At 48.0% G+C, this 23,645-nt stretch overlaps 2 protein-coding genes across 2 annotated transcripts in view; one reads left to right on the top strand and one right to left on the bottom strand.

Moving 5' to 3' along the window:
• Positions 1–642: 642 nt before the first annotated feature.
• OXSM (3-oxoacyl-ACP synthase, mitochondrial) lies at positions 643–22,653 on the bottom strand. Its single transcript, XM_074984440.1, has 3 exons — positions 22,548–22,653; positions 6,134–7,150; positions 643–3,313 (listed from the first exon to the last, which is right to left on the bottom strand). Exons 2-3 carry the CDS (start codon positions 7,117–7,119, stop codon positions 2,911–2,913), a joined length of 1,389 nt encoding a protein of 462 aa, XP_074840541.1. The 5' UTR covers positions 7,120–7,150; positions 22,548–22,653; the 3' UTR covers positions 643–2,910.
• The window catches only part of NGLY1 (N-glycanase 1), a 53,731-nt gene continuing 52,229 nt past the window's right edge, over positions 22,144–23,645 (top strand). Inside the window, exon 1 of the mRNA XM_074984439.1 lies at positions 22,144–22,294. The gene's annotated coding sequence lies outside the window, so the exon portion shown is untranslated. The remainder of the gene's footprint in view (positions 22,295–23,645) is intronic.

A 23,645-nucleotide genomic window follows, 5' to 3' on the forward strand; every position in this document is an offset into this window, starting at 1 on the left:
CCCAAATCACTTATATCTTCTGGGCCAGTTTCCCTATCACCAAACCAAACAGGGAGGATACTTAGTATGGTAAAGTACACTGAGATCTATTCAGGAAGCATGCTACGTAACTCATAAACAAAAGTATTCTGCAGGCTAGCATGAAGCTGCACTTAGATGGCAGCCAGGAAACCATGAGTTTAAGCCTTTGTTTTCAGTTAACTGCTAGTAATACTTCTGTGCACTTAACAGCCCTTTTATACATATAATTCAGACCACAAATTTAGCACGATTCAAAACAAATTGGACATTTATATTTATAGTAAGACCCATGCTTTTTTTTGTGCCTGTACTTCCTGGTAATGAATACCAACAACTCAGCAGCCCCAGCCACAGGATCCCCATCCAGGTGGTGGGGGACCCCGCCAGCCCTGTGGCTGAGTACCAGCTGGGCTGTGGAGCCCTGCCAGCAGCCCCAGCTGCAGGAACCCTGGCTGGGAGGGTGGAGAGCTGGCTGAGATCTGGCTCCTCTTTTTATAAAAATAGAAGCACTGAATAAGACTACAATTATAGTAGCAAATATTTAAAAAGAAAGATTTGGAAGATATATAAAACATCAGGATTAATATCATAACAAGTCTCTAACAACCAGAAGTGGAGAGAGATGTTTTCCCTAAACTGCTTACTTCAGGATTTTTTGCACCTTGCCCAGAACAGCTTTTACTGGCCGTATCTGGAGAAAGCAGATTGGACCACTCTTCTTGTGGGTCAACATGGAAAGCTCATCATTAGCGTACTGCATTATAGAATAACAAAAGCACAAATTTCCATCTTTCCCTTTCTGAGCCTGTGTCTACGCTACAAAAATAACTTTGAAGTAAGGGAACATGTGTGTGGACTCTCTACAGGCTACTTCGAAGTAGCACCTAACTTTGAAGTTAAGTTTGAAGTTAGTTCCTAGTGTAGGCACCGTGAGTGTATTTAACCTTCTATCTTCATCTACAAGATGTGAAATAGATATCCGCACATATAACCAGAGTAATTTCATCTCGATGAAGGTCTTTATGCACAAATACTTAGTCCCAGGGGAATTCTGCAATTGTTGCATTTGAAGGCATAGTAAAATAGCAGAATGCTCCCAGAATTGAACAGTTTACTAATAATGTGAGAAGCAAGTGTAAACAAACAAACAAACATTTCTAAGATAAATATATTTCTGTGCAAAATTTTATATTTGAATTTCATTTATACTGAACAAATACATTATTTATAAAGTTATAAACTGACTGAAACTTGTTAAGTGATAAGGGATGCAACAGCTATAAATTTAGCATTTAATTTGAAAATATTATTATATTTCAATGTATCAAAAAGGTTGGATTATGAAGCTAAAGGAACACCGTCAAGATAAACATGATATGTTATTCGAAAACACATGCTTCATATCTATGCATCCTAGCTTGCAAGGTGCTAAACCTACTGATTTCAGTGGGAATGTATTCCACATTAACAGCACAAGTTTGTAAAAATGAATTTTGAACAGATAATTTACTTTTTACTCTTTATGATATAAACCTTTTGATATCACTTATGGAAAATTAAAGTAGATTAGTGAATGATAACATAGGATCTGCAGTACTGTATCTGGACTGCAAATAGAGTACGGGCGTTTTTTGTTTTTAAACTTTAAATTTAATCAGGACTAATACATACAAAGAAGACACACAACCATCAAGCTTTTAAATCAAATACATTTCTGTTCACTGTTAAATCTGAGTCTACTTGGATGTTGCAAAAGATGTATATAGCACTAATGTGAATGAAGCCCTCATACTCTCCATCTATTAGAATGCATGAAATAGGTTCGTTTTTCTATCTAAATGAGCCACATTTTTTACAAACCATTTACAAGAACAATTCCATCTGGATTTTTCTGTCATATTCTTGACCTTACTGACAAAAAATAGAGGAAATTACAGGGTGTTTTTTTATAGTAGTATGTACTTTTGAATGTTTAATTTAAAACATTTTAAAGCATTTCCCACTTTAATGCCTTTGTTTTTAAAATATGACATTCCTAATTGAATAGATGAATTTTGTAATTCAAAAGTTCTACATAACATCTTAAAGAAGAGAATGAGATGAATAGTGTTGTTGGTCAAAGTGGAGCTGTAGTCGGAAGGACTAAACTCCCAGGCCGTGTCTACACTAGCACAAATCTTCGAAAGGCCATGCAAACAGCCATTTCAAAGATTACTACTGAGACGATGAAATGCATATTCAGCACCTCATTAGCATGCTGGAGGCCACGGCTCTTCAAAATTGCCACATTTCGCTCACACATGGCTTGTTTACATGGGAGTCCCTTTCGAAAGGACTCTCCCAACATGAAAATCCCCTTATTCCTATAAGCTCATAGGAATAAGGGGATTTTGAAGTTCCCGGGGTCCTTTTCAAAAGGACCCTGGTCTGGACGAGCTGCAAGGGAGCAAAACGCTGCAATTTTGAAGAGCTGCGGCCACCCACATGCTAATGAGGCGCTGAAAATGCATTTCAGCGCCTCATTAGTAATCTTCAAAATGGCCATATGCATGGCCATTTCAAAGATAGGTGCAAGTGTAGACATAGCCCCAGTGAAGTGAATGACACCAAAGAAGGCATTCAGCATTGGCAAGGTCAGTTTCTAAAGGAATAATACTCATACTTTTGTAATCCGAAGTATAAATAGGTAAGGACTAGAAGACTTACATAAAAAATAAGCAAGTCTCCAATGTGACCCCAAGTCACCAATTCAAATAATAAGGGATATGGTTCATGTAAAAAAAAAACAAAACATCATGGTACAACAGAACATAATGCAGTACCACAAGTCATTCTTTAAACGATACGATAATCTGCATTTGTACTATTGACACACATACACACTGTAGGCTAAAAACTAGCAAAGCACAGTGTTGCATTAGTACCACCAAAGCCAAATGAATTACTGAGAGCAATGCGTCGTTTTTCACTTTTCCACTCTTGGGCTTTTAGTGGAACGTAATTGAGGTCAAACTCTTCCTCAGTTCTATCCAGGTTGAGAGTAGGTGGTAAAATTCCACGATAACAGGACAGTACAGAAAAAGCTGCCTCTATAGCCCCTGCAGCCCCCAAGAGATGACCTGTTGCTCCCTTTGTTGAGGAAACTGCAAGAGTGTATGCATGCTCTTTAAAAAGTCTCTTGATAGCTCGATTCTCAGCGGCATCTCCGAGTGGTGTAGAAGTGGCATGTGCATTGACATATGTTACATCCTCAGGACATATTCCAGCATCTTTTATTGCTGCAGACATACATCTAAGGGAAAATAAAAAGAGAGAATTTGATTTCCTGCTGTCTTTTGTAATCACTGCCATCTGTACAGAATGGAAATAGCTGTTCAAAACTAAAATCAAAATGGTTGCATTTCACAGGCACTTTGTTCCAATGCAAATGACGACACAAAATGGAAGGCAGAGAAGAATCATATCCATACACTTTATCAGCAACAGAAGAATAATATGCAAACTTAAATTTTAGTAATCTTAAATATTTTATTCTTCTATACAATATACTGACTGGAATTGAGGTCTACAATGGAAAAACTGTTATACCACAGCTTGATAAAGGGAATATAACAAATGAAGCCACAGGCCATAAATACAGTTGTCCAACAGTGGTCTCTTTTTAAATTAAAGGTCAATCATTCTCCTTCTAAAATAAGATTATCTTAAAACTAATTTTTCCAACTATTTTACAACTTCAGCTACCCTCTCCTGGACTTTCTCAAGGTTAGCTGCCACGTACCAAATCAAAAGCAGAGCTCCCTCAGGCTACATCTACACTACAGAGATCTTTCAAAAGAAGCTCTTCCTAAAGATCTCTTCTGAAAGAACTTCTTTCAAAAAAGTGCATCCACACACAAAAAAGCAGATCAAAAGAGTGATCTGCTCTTTTGAAGGACAGAGTCCACACAGCCCCCACTCTTCTGAAAGAACAGGCCAGGGATCAAAAAAGGAGGACTGTTCTTTTGAAAGAAGGGCCCTGTGGAGCAGCTACACAACATTTTGTTTCGAAAGAAGCTCTCAAAAGAGGGTACTCTTCCTGAAACAGGAAAGGAAGAGTGATTTTGAAAGGAGCACCATATTCTTTCAACTGACTTTTGCAAGAATGCTTTTTGTGTGTAGACAATCCATGGCATCTTTTGAAAGAGCCCCCTTCTTTCGAGAAATCTTTCAAAAGAACTTGCTAGGGTAGGCGCAGCCTCAGTGATCAGGAACCATCTTGATCTTAAACTAAAAAAGAATTATCCTAATTTTACATTTTGTGTCCCTGATATTTACATTATCCCATTTTGCTCACAAACATACCTAGACACATCCTTAGTCCTGTTCAGACTTTAAGTGCAGATTCTTTCTTCCACTGGGAAAAAATCCAGAGGAACAGGAAAATTCCACAGTTCTCTTGTGAACTTCTTCTGATTTTTTTCCCTCAGGGTTAGCGGAGCATTTGCCTTCCTTCTTTCCTTCCTTCCTTCCTGCCTCTGGAAGAAGTAGGGAATGGCCCCGAACTCCCCTCACACTCAGTAGACAACAGGAGATTCATTGGTAGCACAGTATCAACTACTTTGAGAACCTGTACCTCCACTCTGGTTCCAAAGTCCAAGATACTCTTTCTCGATGTGCAGCTTAAATGTTTGATTTTGCTACCACTTTATAAAGTGAGATCTTTTCCAGGAGTTCTTAAAATTCACAGTACCATGAGCCCCTTTTGATAATGATTTTACTACATGACCCCAGTTGGAGGGGGAGGCATGAAGCCTGAGCCCCAGTGTCCCAAGCAGGGGGGAGAAGTGTTCATGCCCACAATCGGACACAGCGGGGGTTTCAAGTGTGTCAGAAAGCTGAGGCAAAGGGCTGGAGTAAAGAACAAGGTGAAAGCTGTTCTCACCCATTTCCTGGGTGCAGTGCAATGTCAGAACAGGTAGAGATGACCCATGATTTTCAAAGTGCAGGTCACTACCAAGCTTTAGCCAATTGCCGAGGTCCCTGGGTGCTGAGCAAGACCACATGGTGCTTTAGATTCCTGAGTTGCGACCCAAAGTTTGAAAACCACCAATCTAAACTAATTCTGCTGAGAACTGACATTCTTCAACTACTACACAATTTATGTACTGTTTGGGAGCTCAACAGGGGCTAATTAAATAGCATTCCTAAAGAATTCAGGTAGCAGCATTACCTGCTTTCGTAGCTGAATGTCTCTCCTCTTATAGAGATTCTAAAAAGTTATTGCACTGAGACAGCCTTTAACATCTGTCTGTAGTTGGAAGTAATATATGGTGAACAGCTGTGCATATCAAAAGTGAAATATTTTCTGTGCTGAATAAAGCTTCCATAATATTACACAAGGAGGCTGAATCTAGTGAAACTACTTTTAGTCTATGGGCTTGTCTACACTGCCACCCTCCTTCGGAGGGAGGATGGTAATTAGGGTGTCGGGAGTTTACTAATGAAGTGCTGCGCTGCATATGCAGAAATTCATTAAGGAAATCCCCCCGCCCGGTAGCAACTCCAAAGTTTTAAACTTCGAAGTACCGGCTCGCGTCTAGCCGCGGCTCACCTGCCGGTACTTCGAAATGCCAGGGCAACTTCCAAGTCCCTTTACTCCTCAAAAAGTTGCCCCGGCACTTCGAAGTACCGGTGGCTGAATCGTGGCTAGACACGAGCCGGTACTTCGAAGTTTAAAACTTTGAAGTTGCCACCAGGCGGGGGGATTTGCTTAATGAAGTGCTGAATATGCAGCACAGCACTTCATTAGTAAACTCCCAGCACCCTATTTATCATCCTCCCTTCAAAGGAGGGTGGTAGTGTAGGCACAGCCTCCCTACATGAGTTAAAAAAGAGAAAATGGGATAAAACCTTAACAAAAATCTTCCATTGTTTAAATTAAGACTTTAGATTTTCTTAAATATCCGCATGCCATTGTATTTTAAATACTCCCTCATCAGTTAAAAGATACATGGTTGCTATTTATACTGATGTGCACAATACGTCTGTAGACAAATTTATAAAGAATATTGACCAATAGAAAATAAACAACTTAATAATGTATTCATCAAATTAATCTACAAATTCTTACCTAAAAGCACCATCCCCTTCTGGATTAGGTGCTGTTATGTGGCAAGCATCACCAGAGAGTCCATAACCTAAAATTTCTGCATAGATCCTGGCTTCTCTTTGCATAGCATGTTCATATTCTTCCAACACCAACACAGCGGCACCCTCTCCCATTACAAATCCTTCTCTCTGTGAGTGGAATGGTCGACATGACAGTTTAGGGCTTGAGTTAAAGTTCGTGCTGAGCGCCCGAGCTCTTGAAAATGCAGCTATCGACAAGGGGCTAATAGAAGCCTCTGTTCCTCCAGCCAACATCACATCAGCATCACCCCATGCTATAAATCTAAAGGAATCTCCAATAGCATGTGCTCCTGTGGTACAAGCAGTTGATACAGAATGATTGGGCCCTTTCAGTTGGTATTTAATGCTGATCTGAGCTGCTGCCATGTTGATTAAGATCTTAGGGATAAAGAATGGGCTGACTTTATTATAACCTTTCGTTTTAAACATCAAGCCTGTATCACAAATGTCTTCCAGTGGAACCATTCCCATTCCAATTGCCACACCAGCAGTTAAGTGATCCAGTTCAGACTGTGGATGCCAGCCAGAGTCTTTTATTGCTAGCTCTGCAGCAGCCATGGCCATGATGGTGGCAGAAGCCATGGATTTGCTTTCTGATTTTGACACAAAGTTTTCTTCGTTGAATTGACCATCACCATTTCCTCTGGGCACACAGGCGGCCACTTTACATGGGACATTTGTATATTCTTCCCCATTTAGAGAGATAATACCACTTTCTCCTTGAAGAAGGCGATCCCAAACAAATTGAGTCCCAATGCCAAGAGGAGACACTAAGCCAATACCCGTGACAACTACTCGCCTTTGCTGTTTGGAAAGTGACTTGGTACTGAAACCATTTTTACTAGTTCTTAAACACCGATGTAATTTGGGTTTGCGAGACTGAAAACTTGCAATTTTTAAAAAATCTTGCAACCACTTTGAGATCATGGTGGAGAGCAGGGTAACCCGAAATGTGTTTCTGTAAGAGGAAAAAAAGGTAACAGTGAAGTAACAGATGTAAAAAGCATTTAAGACACTAAAATTAGGACTTGCCTTTTAAATGAATGTCCATTCTCTCAATTACAAGGCATAATATTCCCAATGAGACTAGTGCCCCATTGTGGTTATTTATTACAGTAAGTAATCCTTATGGCAGACAGCATGGCTTAGAGCAGTGTTTCTTAAACTACATTCTGCAAAACACTGGTGTTCCATGAACAACTAGCAGGTGTTCCATAAGTGTTCGGAAAAATACACAGATGGTATATAGTAACAAAGAGTAAGCCGTGCTAGTCTATACACTATCAAAACAAAAAGCAGTCAAGTAGCACTTTAAAGACTAGCAAAATGGTTTATTAGGTGAGCTTTCGTGGGACAGACCCACTTCTTCAGACCATAGCCAGACCAGAACAGACTCAATATTTAAGGCACAGAGAACCAAAAACAGTAAGCAAGGAGGACAAATCAGCAAAAGATAATCAAGGTGAGCAAATCAGAGAGTGGAGGGGTGGGGGGGAAGGTCAAGAATCAGATTGAGCCAAGTATGCAGACAAGCCCCTATAGTGACTCAGAAAGTTCCCATCACGATTTAAACCATGTGTTAATGTGCCGAATTTGAATATAAAAGCCAGCTCAGATGTTTCTCTTTCCAAAACGGTGCGAAAATTCCTTTTTAGTAACACACATACCTTTAGGTCATTGACAGAAAGAGAAGTTACTCACCGTAGTAACGGTGGTTCTTCGAGATGTGTCCCCGTGGGTGCTCCACCATAGGTGATGGCTTGGCCGGCGCCGCAGATCGGATCTTCCAAGCAGTTTCTGCCGGACCGCGCATGCGCCGGCGCGTGCCGCTCCCTGGCGCGCTCCTGGCCATGTGCGCGATCCGGTCCCCGCCAGTTCCTCGACCAACCGCCTCGGTTGCCCCTGCAAAACACTAACAGAGATCCGAAGCGGGGAGGATGGGCGGGAAGTGGAGCACCCACGGGGACACATCTCGAAGAACCACCGTTACTACGGTGAGTAACTTCTCTTTCTTCTTCGAGTGTCCCCGTGGGTGCTCCACCATAGGTGACTACCCAGCAGTAACCCAGATAGGTGGTGGGTAATCGGATTATGTGCAGCTGGTCCCCGAGAGGACCGCTGCAGAGAGATGGGTATCCTCTTGGAATACCCTGTGAAGGGCGTAATGTTTGGCGAACGTGTCGTAGGATGACCAGGTCGCCGCTCTGCAAATGTCTTTCAATGCAACGCCCTTGAAAAAGGCTGTTGATGCTGCCACCGCCCTGGTGGAATGAGCCCTGGGAGTGGCCGACAAAGGAGTCTTTCTGAGCTCGTAGCACATTTTTATGCAGGATACAATGTGCTCTGAGATTCTCTGCGATGAGAGACCTTCTCCTTTAGATTTGGGAGCAAGGGAGACCAGGAGTCTATCCGTTTTTCGGAAGGACTTGGTCCTGTCTACGTAGAAGGCTAGCGCCCTCCTCACATCCAGGAGGTGTAGGCGCGCCTCTTCGCTGGAGTTATGAGGCTTTGGATAGAACGAGGGTAGAACAATAGGTTCATTGATGTGAAACTCGGAAGAAACTTTGGGAACAAAGGCTGGATGCAGCCGTATGGTTACCGCCTCCTTGGAAAAGACAGTACAGGGTGGCGTTGCCATGACTGCCGCAAGCTCGCTCACCCGACGGGCTGATGTAATTGCAAGAAGAAAGGTCGTCTTTACTGTAAGGAGGCGAAGGGGAACCGTGGCCAAGGGCTCGAACGGTGGTCCCATGAGTGTGGTAAGCACCAGGTCCAAGCTCCACGAAGGTGGAATCGGTTTCCGAGGGGGGTATAGGTTTACCAACCCTTTGAGGAACCTGGTAACCATAGGGTGGGCGAACACCGTGTGCCCTCCCTCCTCATGTCTGAACGCCGAGATGGCGGCCAGGTGGACCTTTAACGAGGATAGCGAGAGTCCTGCTCTCTTGAGGTCCAGTAAATACTCTAGAATTGTAGGTATAGGCACCGAAAGGGGGGCCAGCTGCTTGGTAGAACACCAAGCCATGAAGCGAGTCCATTTTTGTTTGTAGGTTTTCCTAGTGGAAGTCCTCCTGCTACTTTCTAGGACTTGCTGTACTTCCACTGTGCATGTGCTCTCCAGGGAGCTGAGCCATGGATTAGCCACGCTTGCAGTCGCAGGCTTTCGGGGTGCGGATGCACTATGGACCCCTGGGCTTGCGTGAGCAGGTCCGGCGCCACCGGAAGAGGCATCGGTGGGCGGTCCGACAGGCGCAGGAGTAGGGGGAACCATGGTTGGCGATCCCATGTTGGGACTATCAGGATCATCCGAGCCTTGTCTCTCCTGGCTTTTTGCAGAACCTTGTGGATCAGCACTGCGGGGGGAAACGCGTAAAGCAGGGGGCCCCCCCACGGGATCGCGAACGCGTCCCCCAGGGACCCCCGGCCCAGCCCTGCTCTGGAGGAGAATCGTGGGCACTGTTTGTTGTGCTGAGTGGCAAACAGATCTATTTGGGGAAACCCCCATGCGTGGAAAATGGGCCGTAGTAGATCGGGACGGATCTGCCACTCGTGGGTGAGCGCAAAACGTCTGCTCAACTGGTCTGCCTTCACGTTGTGCGTGCCCGGCAAGTAGGAGGCTCTCAGGATTATATCGTGGGCGATGCACCAGTTCCATAGGCGGATTGCTTCCGCGCATAAGGTACGGGATCGAGCTCCTCCTTGCCTGTTTATGTAAAACATGGTGGAGGTATTGTCTGTACTGATCCCGACGACTTTGCCTTGTATACGGTCTCGAAAGTGTTTGCAGGCGTTGAACACTGCTCTGAGCTCTAAAACATTGATATGCAGAGACTGTTCCGTGGGTGACCACAGTCCTTGAGCCACCTCTTCGCCCATGTGCGCTCCCCACCCTATGAGGGAGGCATCCGTAGTGAGGAAAACCGATATTTGCGGCTGATGGAAGGGTACCCCTGTTAGCAAGTTCCCGGGGTTTACCCACCATTGCAGGGATTCGCGCACCCCAGGTGGGGGCGACACCACCCTGTGAACGGTGTGTACTGCCGGCTTGTATACACTTGCCAGCCAATGTTGCATGCCGCGCATGTGCAACCTGGCGTTCTGTACCACAAACGTAGCCGCTGCCATGTGGCCCAGCAGCTGCAAGCACGTCAAGACCGGCACCGTAGGGCTGAAGGTGATGACCTGCACGAGGGAACCGATGGCTCGAAAGCGAGCCTCTGGAAGGTATACTCTCGCCGAGACCGAGTTTATGCGAGCCCCTATGAACTCTATGTCCTGTGAGGGGTCTATCTTTGATTTTGCCATATTGATAACCAGGCCAAGTGCGGAGAACGTGTTTGCTGTGACGCGTATCATGCGGAGAACCTCCCTTTTCGAGGTCCCTTTGAGCAGGCAGTCGTCCAGATATGGGAAAATAAACACCCCCTGTCTGTGCAGGTAGGCTGACACCACTGCCAAGGTCTTGGTGAAGACTCTGGGGGCCGAGGAAAGGCCAAACGGTAGGACCTTGTATTGGAAGTGTTCGTTGCCCACCATGAACCGGAGAAAACGTCGGTGAGCCGGATGAATGGTTATGTGGAAGTACGCGTCTTGTAGATCGAGGGCTGCGAACCAGTCTCCATCGTCCAGTGCTGTAAGGATGGAGGCAATAGTGATCATCCGAAAACGTTGCTTGCGCAGATACCTGTTGAGGCCACGAAGGTCTAAGATGGGCCTCCAGCCTCCTGTCTTTTTCTCCGTCAGGAAATACCGAGAGTAGAACCCTTTCCCTTGCAGTTGCTCCGGCACCTTTTCCACCGCCCCTATGAACTCTAGGTGGGCCACCTCCTGCCTGAGCCCGGCTACATGGGAGGCCTCCTGGGGGTGGGGCTTGGGCGGGGGTCGCGGCGGCGGGAGCGACTGGAAGGGGATGGCGTACCCCGTGGCTATGATCTCCAGCACCCATTTGTCTGTGGTGATCCTTTGCCACTGGTCGTAGAATGGTCGGAGGCGATGGTGAAAAAGTCGTTTCGGATGATCTTGTGCAATGGTGGTGATGGCGCAGCCCTGGATTTGTATGTCAAACTTGTGGCCTTTGGCCCCGCCCCGAGGACGTACGGCCCTGTTGTGAGCGTCGCCTGGGGGTTCTGTACTGCTGGTGCTGCTGATGCCGCCCTTGCTCGTAACCCCTGTGATACTGGGGGCGCTGTTGCTGGTATTGGTACCGCCTTTGCTGTGGGTAGTACCTTTTCTTTGAGTATGGAGGGGTGTAAATCCCCAGGGTCCTGAGTGTGGCTCTTGAGTCTTTACTGGAATGAAGGACCGAGTCAGTTGATTCAGCAAACAGCTTCTGCAAGTCGAAGGGAAGGTCGATTATCTTCGCCTGCAGATCTCTCGGTATGCCCGAGGTCTGGAGCCAGGACTCCCGTCGCATCACCACTGCAGTTGCTGTGGAACGTGCTGCCGTGTCCGCAACGTCCAAAGCAATCTGAACTTCCATCCTCGCAGCCGCGTAGCCCTCTTGCACTATGGCCTTGAGGACTGGCTTTTTGTCCTCTGGAAGCGAGTCCATGAGGGAAGTTAATCTGGCATAGTTGTCGAAATTATGGTTCGCCAAGTGCGCTGCATAATTTGCCATTCGCAAGGTTAAAGTGGAGGAGGAGTAGACCTTTCTGCCGAACAGCTCTAGCTTCTTGGCATCTTTGTCCATTCCCCCTGTTTTAAATTGAGATGTTTTTAATCTTTGCTGCGAGGACTCCACCACCAAGGAGTTTGGCTGGGGGTGGCTAAACAAGAACTCCATGCCCTTCGCCGGCACGAAGTATTTCTTATCCGCTCTCTTTTGGACAGGCGGAATAGTTGCCGGGGTCTGCCATATGGTAGTGGCGGACTCCAAGATCGCTTCATCAAGCGGGATTGCTACTCTGGAGGAGGCCGGGGAGCTCAAATTTTTAAGGAGCTTATGATGTTTCTCTTGCACTTGTGCTGTCTGGATGCCTTGCGTGAAAGCTACCCTCTTAAACAGCTCCTGAAACTGTTTGAGATCGTCCTTGGGATGGACGTCCCCTAAGGCCGTGGCCTCATCCGGGGAGGAAAACGAGGAACCGCTGGGGTACATTTCTTTGGACCCTTCCGGTTCTTGATGGTGATGGTGCGCCCTCTCGCTGGAGGTTTGCGAGGGAAAATCTCGTGGGTCCACGGCCAGTCCCCCCTGGGATGCTTGAGTCTCCGTCCCCGATCGCGATTGCCCTCGGGGGTACGAGGTAATATGTGGGGATCTCTCCCTGGTAGATTGCCGATGGTGTCCATGCCCCACGTGGTAGGGACGACCATGGCAGTATAGGCACTGTTCCTGGGAAGGTGACCTTGACCATTCCCTTTGCACGTACCCTGTGTGTCTGGGAGAGGGGGATCGTCGAGACACTGGAGAGAGCGATTTTGCATAATAGTCCAGCGATTCAAATCCCAGGAAGGGCGAGGGTGGTGCCAGCCATGGGGAGGCTGATTGCAGGAAAGGAGAAGGGGGCTCCGGGTAGGCTAGGGGGGGCCCCTGCCTTCTGGCTGGAGTCTGCAACATGAGCGGAGGGCTGTGAGAAAAGAGCTCCACAGCCCTGTCTGGAGAGGGGCTGCAATGCCTCCTCTTGTGTGCAGCCTTCCCCCTCCCTTGAGGAGGTAACTCCGCCCCCTGATGGGCGGGGGATCCCGGCCCCGTCGGCACCGTGCTAGGCACGCTCGAGGGCGGTGCCGCACGTGCGGAGTCCTTCTGCGCCTGCAGGCTACGTGCCTGCGCGCTCTGCACCGCCGGTTCCCCGGGGGTCGGTGCCGCTGCCTGCGGTGCCGCTGGTACCGGCGCTTGCTTAGCCGCCGCCCTGCCTGCGGTGCGGGGCGGCTGGCTGATCATCGGAGGCTGAGCCGCTTCCACGTGGCTCTCCGTGCCGCCGCCGATCAGCTGTTGCTGCGGCTGGGGGCTGCTCGCTCCTCCCGTCCCGCTCACTGTTGCTGCCGGCAGGGATCGGGTTGGAGAAACTTTCCTCCGTTTTTGCGCTGATGGAGTGAGGGAGGCAGCTTTCCTTCTAAGGGCCCCGGAGGGTCCCTCCTGCTGCGGCCGCTCCGGCACGTCTGGCTGGAGGGCCTTGTCAAGAAGCAGCAGTTTAATTCTCATCTCCCTGTCTCTCCGTGCTCTGGTCGTTAACTTTGCACAGAAGGCGCATTTTTGTGCCACATGGGACTCCCCCAGGCACCTTATGCATAGACTGTGCCCATCGGACACTGGCATCGCCTCTCGGCAGGACTCACATTTTTTAAAGCCTGAGGAGGACATTGTTGGTGAGTCTTTGAGTTTGTTTGTGGGTACTTAGCACTTCTTTGTGCTGTTTCCCCGTCCGATGGCCTGCCTCCGCAGGAGGGCTGATGGCCCTAGCTCCCGGCCTCCGGCGCTTGTTACTGGGACTGGCTTGAGCTGTCCCTCCGTAGCTTGTTTGTTGTTTGTTTGTTTTTTTTTACAAAATAACAACCGGTTACTTATGGTATCCTAAGAACTGAAAAACTTTAAAGAGAAAACAAATAAAGTCGTTGAATACGCTATGTGGCTTTAGCCTAGTCGGATTCCATCTGCAGCCGACGGCGGTTGAGAGGAACTGGCGGGGACCGGATCGCGCACATGGCCAGGAGCGCGCCAGGGAGCGGCGCGCGCCGGCGCATGCGCGGTCCGGCAGAAACTGCTTGGAAGATCCGATCTGCGGCGCCGGCCAAGCCGTCACCTATGGTGGAGCACCCACGGGGACACTCGAAGAAGAATGCCCCATTCCATTAAAATGTTGACTAACTGGTTTGCGGATCTGGAGCGTTTTGATGTCTGTTTTGTGCCCATTGACCCTTTGTCTAAGGGAGTTAGAAGTCTGTCCAATATACAAAGCATCTGGGCATTGTTGGCACATGATGGTATATATGATGTTAGTAGAGGAGCATGAGAAAGTGCCCGTGATTCTGAGAGTAACCTGGTTAGGTCCAGTGATGGTATTTCCAGAGAAGATATGTGGACAAAGCTGGCAGCGGGCTTTGTTGCAGGGAAAGGTTCCAGGACTGGTATTCCTGGGGTATAGACTGTGGCTGTTAGTGAGGATCCTCATGAGGTTGGGAGGTTGTCTGTAGGAGAGAACAGGCATGTCACCCAGGGCCTTCTGGAGTGTGTCAGCCTGATTAAGGATAGGTTGTAGGTCTTTAATAATTCGTTGCAGTGGTCTGAGTTGGGGGCTGTAGGTGATGACCAGTGGTGTTCTGTTCTTGGCTTTTTTGGGCCGATCTTGGAGTAGCTGGTCTCTGGGTATTCGTCTGGCCCTGTTGATTTGGTTTTTTTACTCCTCCTGGTGGGTAATTCAGGTTTATCAATATTTGGTAAAGTTCTTGTAGTTTTTGGTCTCTGTCAGTTGGATCAGAGCAAATGCGATTGTACCTAAGAGCTTGCCTATAAACAATGGATCTAGTCATGTGTGCAGGATGGAAACTAGAAGGGTGTAGATAAGTATAGCGATCAGTAGGTTTTCGGTACAGTGTGGTACTGATCAAGGATGGCCTGTTATACATAAAAATATTGTTTTTTGGTGGCCTGCGGTTTCAAAAAATTTAAGAAACACTAGCTTAGCATATGGTAGAGGCTTGGGAGACTTTGATTCTGTTTCCAGTTATACCACTGATCTGACACCCTGGGCAAGTCATTTCACTTCTCTCCCTCTTTTTCCTCATACTTTTTGTCTGTCTTGTGTACTTAGCTTTCTGGGACAGGAACTCTCTTACACTGTGTTCATAAGAGATATATTATAACTGGGCCTCGATCTTGGATGTACTGTAACTCAAACAAATAGCTGTGACTTGAGTATTCCTCATTTACATTTTATAGGCTGTGTCTACACTAGGTCCCTACTTCGAAAGGCGCATGGTAAGTAGGGTGTTGGGAGATTATTAACGAAGTGCTGCGGTGCATATGCAGCTCTTCACTAAGCTAATTCTCCCCCGTGGCACCTTCAAAGTGCTAAACCTTGAAGTGCCGGCTTCCATGTAGCCACAGCTCACCTGCCAGTACTTCGAAGTTGCCGCAGGGGAGAATTAGCTTTATGAAGTGCTGCATATGCACCGCAGCACTTCACTAATAATTTCCCAACACCCTACTTACCATGTTCCCTTCGGAGGAGGGAGGTAGTGTAGACACAGCCATAGAGATTTATATTTTCAATCTGCTGTAAAAATATTAGCTAATCCTTTAATTGCCCTTAATGTTAACATTGTATTTGAATTAATATCCATTTATAATGTACAAAAATTGCTTTGCTTTTTCAAGCCATTTTTGATGTAACAACTTAATAAAATGAGATTTTTCACATTTGTGATCATTTGTTTTATGAAGCTTTAACTGTAGATCTATATGATTAAATTCTCTTAAGAATTTGTTCCTAATTGAAACTACTTTGTTGCTAATTTGAGGGAAAAGCAATTTAAAGCCATATAGTATATATCGAAATACAGTCCAGCATGTGAAGTAATTTATAGTTAAGAAAATTCAGTACAATTGTGATCAAGGTCATAAAATATGTCACTTGCTCTTGATAAGATGTGAAAAAGCCCCAAAACACATCACATAATCAAACTTATTTGCCTTCATCAGATGACATCTATGCTGTTACCTGCATAGTGAAATAAACGCATTTGAATGTAATGCTCTCACAGGATTAATAGCCCTTATGTTGAAAATAACTACATCTAACACCACCACCACCTGCACACTGCCTCCCCAATGAGCACATGTTACACAGTGGTTTAGGAAAAATAAAACTGAAAATATATTGTTAACCATTTGAACAATGTTGAGTACTTATTTTGGAAAAAACAACAATCACAACTATATACATGGGGAGGTAACTCTTTACAAGGGGGGGATAACTATTTACATGAGGGGGGACACGTGGATGGCCCAGCCATGGCTCGGCCATTGGCCCATCACTCTGGGGTAGGGGGGTGGACGGGTGCAACCTCTGCTGGATCTGGATCACAGGCCCCCTCCTTGTCCCCAGTCCCCAGCAAGGTCATCTGGGAGCGGGGAAGACTGGAAGATACAGATGCAGACTTCTGTCTTGGGGGGCTGGCAAGTGGGGCAGCAGGGGGCACAGCGGGGGGTGGCAGCCGGGCCACTAACTCCTTGAAGGAGGTGGCCACCCTATCAAATGTGGCCATAAAGGCCCCCCAAGCCTCTCGGCACCAGGTAGCCTCCTGTTCCTCAAAGCGCAGCTGCCGCTCCACGATGTCTGCCTGGCGCCGGAGGGCAGCAGCCACCTCAGGGTCCACACCAGTTCGCTGCTGGTTCTGGCGAGGGTGAGCCCGTCCCAGCTCTGACGGTGTCCCTGGGCTGTCCGTGGAACTGGGGTGGGGCTGCTCGGGACAACCAATGGTGCCATGCTCTCCTGGCCCTCGGACGGTGCGGCTGCAGAAACAGGGGGAAGAGAGAGGAAGGCCATGAGTATCGAGCTCTGTCCCATGGCCCACGCCCCCCCATTCCCAGTGGGCACCGGGTCCCCGTCCCCTGTTCCCCATCTGTGGGTGTGGTGGCCCTGTCGGCAGCCCCTTTGCATAGTCCACGCCCCACCCCGCCTCCCAGGGGCTGACCACGATGCCGTCCACGGGAGCCGATAGGCACTGGCTGCCGTGTCTCCGTCCCGGGGCCATGGCCTGCCTGGGCCCTGGCAAGCCGGGTTCTGCTGGGTGTGTGAGGGGCCCCCAGTCATGTATGGTGCCCATGCCCCGGGGGGGGTGTGCCCTGTGGGGTACGTACCTGAGGGTCCACTGCCAAGGTCAGGGGAAGCCCGTCGGGCAGATGCCTGGCTGGAGCTGCAGGAGGAAAGGTCAAGCACCAGCTCCCACTCCTCGCTCAACCACTCAGATGGTTCGGCGCCCAGTTCTGGCTCTGGGGTGCAAGGCTGGCCTCTGGTCTTAGCTCCAGCTAGACATCCTCCTGGGGTTCCTTGGCCCCGGTGTTGAGAACGGTGGGGGTGGGCGGAGGAGGTGTCCCGGGGGCCCAGGATGGCCCTCAGCTCCTAGTAATAGGGGCAAGCAGTGGGGGAGACCCCTGACTGACTTGCCAAGTCCTGGGCCTGGGCGTAACCCTACCGCAACTCCTTAACTTTACTCCTGACGTGGTCAGGAATGTGGGCACGGTGACCCTGGGCAGTCAGGTCCTTGGCCAGCTGGGCATATACAGCCGCGTTCCGCCGCTTGCTCCCCATTACGTGGAGCACCTCCTCCTCAGCCCAGAGCCCAGCAAGTCGCAGAGCTCAGTGTTGGTCCAGGAGGGGCCCCGCTTCCTGCCCTGCTGCCTAGAGGGTTGAGAGCCCTATGATGGCTTGGAGGGGGAGCCCCAGGAGCCCTCGGGTGGCTGCCCAGTCACCATCCCTGTCCGTCAGCTGCTGGGGGTCTGCCAAGGGCATGCAAGGAAAGCATGTGTGATCACTGCTGCTCACACACTCTCAATTTCCTGCCATGGGGTTTCCAGGTCCATGGGGCTTTAAAAGCCCCTGTATGCACAGACCATAGACCCCTGCAGGGGCCGGACAGCATGTCTCTGTGTCCCAGCTGATTGCTCTCATGGCGGACCCCACTATTTTAAGGTAGCAGGACACAGAGCATCCACTCACATCATTTTCGACATTAGGCATCGAAGTATCGCACTATTCCCATCTTCTCATTGGAATAGCAGTTTCAACGTTTCCATGCCTAACGTCAATTTCAAATTTGAAGTAGCACACAGCGTGCATAGACGCAACTTGCACTATTTCAAAGTTGTGCCTGCTACTTCAAAGTAGTGCTCAAGTGTAGACACACCTTTAGGCTGGGTCTACGCTTGCCCCCAACTTTGAAGGGGGCATGGTAATCAGGGTGATGGGAGATTACTAATGAAGTGCTGTAGTGCATGTACAGCATTTCATTAGGGTAACTCTCCCCCGTGACAACTTCCAAGTGTCAGAATTTTGGAGAGTAAAGGCACTTCGAAGTGCCTGTAGTACATGCGCACCGGCACTTCGAAGTCTGACACTTCAAAGTTGCCACTGGGAGAATAAGCCTAATGAAGTGCTGCATATGCATCACAGAACTTCATCAGCAATCTCCCAACACCCTGATTACAATGCCTCCTTCAAAATTGGGGGCACGTGTATACAAGCCCTGAGGTAATTTAGAACTGTGTGTTCTCATTTTATTAACTTAATTTTGATCTGCTTTCACCTATAACCACTTAAATCCTACTGCTTTTGCTTAATAAAAACTCTTTTGTTTACAACCAGGCCCAATGTAAATTACTGTTACCTGTGCTTGCTTTCCTTGACGAAGGGGGCTTACCTGAGGAGCTCTCTCTCTACAAAACTTTTCCACTGAGATAGATTTATTTGGGGTTTTGATCCCTTTCTGGGGTTAATTTCCTGGGTGTTGTCCCCTAGAGCTGCATCCTCCCAGAGTTAAAGTAATTCAGTATCTGCACTTCACTGCTGGGGGGACCCCAACTCTGTCCCTTGGCTGGGAGAGACCAGAGAACCTGGCCCAGCAGGACTGAGGGCCGATATGATAGAGGTATATAAAATCGTGAATGGTTTGGAGAAAGTGAATACAGAAAAGTTATTTACTTGTTCCCATAATATAAAAACTAGAGGACACCAAATGAGATTAATGGGTAGCTGGTTCAAAACTAATAAAAGGAAGTTTTTCTTCACACAGCGCACAACCTGTGGAACTCCTTGCCAGAGGACGCTGTGAAGGCCAGGACTCTAACAGAGTTTAAAAAAGAGGTCAATAAATGTTTGGAAGTTAGGTCCATAGCTGGCTATTAGCAACATAAGAACATAAAAACGGCCATACTGGGTCAGACCAAAGGTCCATCCAGCCCAGTATCCCGTCTGCCGACAGTGGCCAATGCCAGGTGCCCCAGAGAAGGAGAACAGAAAACAATGATCAAGTGATTTATCTCCTGCCATCCATCTCCTGCCCTTGTACTGAAGGCTAGGGCACCATACTTTACCCCTGGCTAATAGCCATTTATGGACCTAACCTGCAAAAGTTTATCGAGCTCTTTTTTAAACCCTAATAGAGTCCTGGCCTTCACAGCCTCCTCCGGCAAGGAGTTCCACAGGTTGACTGTGCACTGTGTGAAGAAAAATTTCCTTTTATTAGTTTTGAACCTACTACCCATCAATTTCATTTGGTGTCCCCTAGTTCTTGTATTATGGGAAAAGGTAAATAATTTTTCTATATTCACTTTCTCCACACCATTCATGATTTTATATACCTCTATCATATTGCCCCTCAATCACCTCTTTTCCAGACTGGAAAGTCCCAGTCTCTCTAGCCTCTCCCCATATGGGACCCGTTCCAAACCCCTAATCATCTTAGTCACCCTTTTCTGAACCTTTTCTAATGCCAATATATCTTTTTTGAGGTGAGGAGACCACATCTGCACGCAGTACTCAAGATGTGGGCGTACCATAGTTTTATATAGGGGAAGTATGATATCTTTTATTTTATTATCTATCCCTTTTTTAATAATTCCTAACATCCTATTTGCTTTATTAACTGCCGCTGCACACTGCGTGGATGTCTTCAGAGAACTATCCACTATAACTCCAAGATCCCTTTCCTGATCTGTTGTAGCTAAATTTGACCCCATCATGTTGTACGTGTAATTTGGGTTATTTTTTCCAATGTGCATTACCTTACACTTACCCACATTAAATTTCATTTGCCATTTTGCTGCCCAATCACTCAGTTTGCTGAGATCTTTTTGTAGTTCTTCACAATCCCTTTTGGTTTTTACTGTCCTGAACAACTTGGTGTCATCTGCAAACTTTGCCACCTCACTGCTTACCTCATTTTCTAGATCATTGATGAACAAGTTGAACAGGATTGGTCCGAGGACTGACCGCTGGGGAACACCACTAGTTACCCCCCTCCATTGTGAAAATTCACCATTTATTCCAACCCTTTGTTTTCTGTCTTTTAACTAATTCCCGATCCATGAAAGGACCTTTCCTCCTATCCCATGACCGCCTAATTTACATAAAAGCCTTTGGTGTGGGGCCATGTCAAAGGCTTTCTGGAAATCTAGGTATAGTATGTCCACTGGGTGCCCCTTGTCCGCATGTTTATTAACCCCTTCAAAGAATTCTAATAGATTAGTTAGACATGACTTCCCTCTGCAGAAACCATGCTGACTTTTGCCCAACAATTCATGCTCTTCTACATGCCTTGCAATTTTATTCCTTACTATTGTTTCTACTAATTTGCCTGGTACTGATGTTAGACTTATCGGTCTATAATTGCCAGGGTCTCCTCTGGAGCAAGGGGTAAGGTATGCTGCCTAGCCTTTTGTCGAAGGTGGGAGATGGATGGCAGGAGACAAATCGCTTGATCATTGTCTTCGGTTCACCTCCCCTGGGGCACCTGGCATTGGCTACCGTCGGCAGACAGGATACTGGGCTAGATGGACCTTTGGTTTGACCCAGTATGGCCGCTCTTATGTTCTTATGACAAGATGGTGAAGAGCCCCAGAGAGCAAAAAAGGCAGATGTCTGTGGCAAGATTAGCACACTGGGGACCATTTCTACAGGGGTCTTCTGTGACAACACCCCATCACACTTGGAACCCCACTGTGCCATTTTTTTACCAAATAATTTTTCCAAGGGAAACTGCATTTGAAGGTAAGATCACTGTAATACAATGCAGTTATGTATCCCTGGTTCTAAATGACGGCTTGGATGATTATTTCTGAATCAAGTATTAATTATGTGATAGTATTTGTTACTGGTGTCTTTACTCTTATTGTGCCCAGTGTTTCATGGTTACTTTTATGGCTATGATTACACTACAGCATCTGTCTACAGAAGTTACTGCCACTTGTTAAAGCCAATTTCATGATTTGTGTGCATCTTCTTGAGCAGGTGGGGTTAGCAGTACTGCTAGCATTGCTGAGATTATTACAGAGGATCTATTCTGTTCCAGGGAGGCAAACTGCTACAAGAGGGCTGCTCCAACTCTCGTGAGCCACTGCAGCTCGGGTGGGTTCACGACACTACAGCCTGGCCCTCTGCTACTCATCCACCATTTAATCAGTAATTAATTAAAAGGGATTTTACTCGCCTGAAGCCCCTACACTGAAGAACAAGATGACTATTTCCAAGATCTTAAGTGGGTCTGCCCCACAAAAGCTCATTACCTAATAAATTATTTTGTTAGTCTTTAAAGTGCTCCAGGACTGCTGTTTTGTTTTGTAACCAAGGAGAATATTTCAGGGTTTGGTGCTCTCCCCTGGCTTTGCTGCCAGCCCCTAGACACAGCCCTAAAAGCAAGGATGGACTTTCAAAGCTCAGGCTTGTCACCACCTGGCAGTGCAGAGGCCGGGTGGTTGCAGCTCAGCTAGATGGGGCATCTGGCAGCTAGGGATGTTAAAAAGTAACCGGTCCGGGCTTCAGCAGCCACCCAACCCGTCACTGGCAGCTTGCTCGAGCCCCACAGGGCCACCACAGGCAGCCACACTGCAGCAGCGCCAGCGTAGCCCCCTCCACAGTGGTCCAGCGCAGAGGGGCGGCCGGCTGGAGCTGGCCCATGCCAAGGACGAGGCTGCTCCGGCCGGGTGGACCACTCCTGCGCGCGGCGCAATGGGGCCTGCTCAGCGTACGCTGGAGCACCCCCCGTCCCCCAGCAACGCCCCGGGCAGGGACACTCCGACCCCAGTCCGCTCACTCCGCTAGCCAAGCGAGCCCATAGAGCGGCACAGGACACCCCCACTCCAGCCGGGGGAGGGGCTCGCACTAGCGCTGCACTGGCACGTCACCGCCTCCCCGACGCGCAGGCACGTGCGCAGCGCGTCCGCCTACCCCAGCACCGTCGGCGCTCTGCCCGGGAGCCGCGACCAACTCCGCTCCCCAGCTGGCACACGTGGGCGGAGCAAGCGGGTCACGTGCTTTCACGAAAAGCGGGAGGGGCGCGCAGCCACCATAAACAGAATCTCTCAACTTCCGGCTGCGGCCCCCTCCTAGGCAGTTTCCGGCCACGCAGTTTGCGTGCTCCAGGGACGGACCAGTCCCTTCCCTGCCAGGTAAGGGAGAGGAAAAGGAGGGGGTGTAGCTGCGGCCACACAGCCCAGCCCAGCCCCCAGGTAATGTGGGGTCCTGAGCTAGAGAGGTGGTGCCAGAAGCCATGTGTGGGTGGGAAGCTCATGGGGCCCCAAGGAAACCTGTCCCGCCCCCGTTATTTAGGGGAGGGGAAAGAGGCCTGATTTATTTCCGGCGTGGGGAATCTTCCCCCCTCCGAGAGCGATACAGAAACAGGCACGGATATCTGTATCTCACCTCCCCTGTGGTGCGGTCCACTCTGCTCCGCGTCCCTCCCGTTCTCATGTGGCGGTGGGCTAAACCACGTGAGGGAAAGGGGGGGTATTTCAAGCCTCCGTGACTTAATAGTCGACTACTAATTCCTCGATTGGTCCGAAGCGCCTGCGCCAATCACGAAATCGGCCCGGGAGTGGTAGGGCATGTGACCGGCTCATCCCCGGGTTGGGGGCGGGTCCATTCTCGCGGCTGACCACGCCTCTTCGAATGCTACACCAGCTAGTAGGCGGTGCCCGCTTGAATTTGTGCAGGGGCGGAAAGGGTCTCGAGCTTTAGCTCAGGGCTGAGCAGAGTGAGAGCGAGCCCAGGGATTACCCACCGGAACCATGAGGAGCAATTACAGAGCAGCTGTAACAAAGCTCATCCAGAGAAGAAGCCACAGAGGTTAACGTAGAATAAAATTATGTTGAAAGGGAAGTTAAAAGAGTAAAGCACTCAGAAGTCTCAGCTAGAAATTAAAGGAGAGAAACCAAGAACTCAAAAGCACCAGATAAGTAAAAAATACATTTGCATCTGAGAACAAGGACAAGAAGGAAATTGAAATAATTTTCCTTTCATTTTTTTATCTTATTTAGTGTTATAGACACTAAATTATATTTAAAATAACACTAGGGTACAAGTTTATTTTTGTGACAAGCAGTCTTTAGTTACAGTTGTACAGGATCAAAATATATCTGCAGGGGGACTCCATTAAGGTTGCACAGCATGGCTTTGGCCAAGTGTGGTTTTAACAACAGCTCATCATTCCAGTGGCTCCTGAGTTTGACATCCGAGCCCTCTCTCCCCTGCACCTCACTTTCTAGTCCCAGTAACTCTTCCCACTTCACCAGCTCTTTTGGATTAGCAGTTTATTCCTTCCTAATCCAGTCAGGTGGCTTCCTCCTCCTCTCTCTGTCTGTATGCCAGTAGGGGGATGCTAAGCACATAAGAAAGACAGGATCATTACTCTGTTACTCTGGATTGCAGGAGGTCCAATTGAGAAAGTCCTGCTCAGCCTCTGCATCCCTGTATTGGGAGTATGCCTAGAGCACATGGAGTTCATTTTCCCTAAGATTTCCA

Source organism: Carettochelys insculpta, chromosome 2 (assembly GCF_033958435.1).
Source record: "Carettochelys insculpta isolate YL-2023 chromosome 2, ASM3395843v1, whole genome shotgun sequence".
Classification (NCBI taxonomy): Eukaryota; Metazoa; Chordata; order Testudines; family Carettochelyidae; genus Carettochelys; species Carettochelys insculpta.

Excerpts from the sequence above, each read along its gene's own strand:
- OXSM (XM_074984440.1), bottom strand. The coding sequence starts at position 7,119 with ATGATCTCAAAGTGGTTGCAAGATTTTTTAAAAATTGCAAGTTTTCAG. Across the intron at positions 3,314-6,133 it reads GAAGGGGATGGTGCTTTTAG|ATGTATGTCTGCAGCAATAA; the intron begins GTAAGAATTTGT and ends ATTTTCCCTTAG.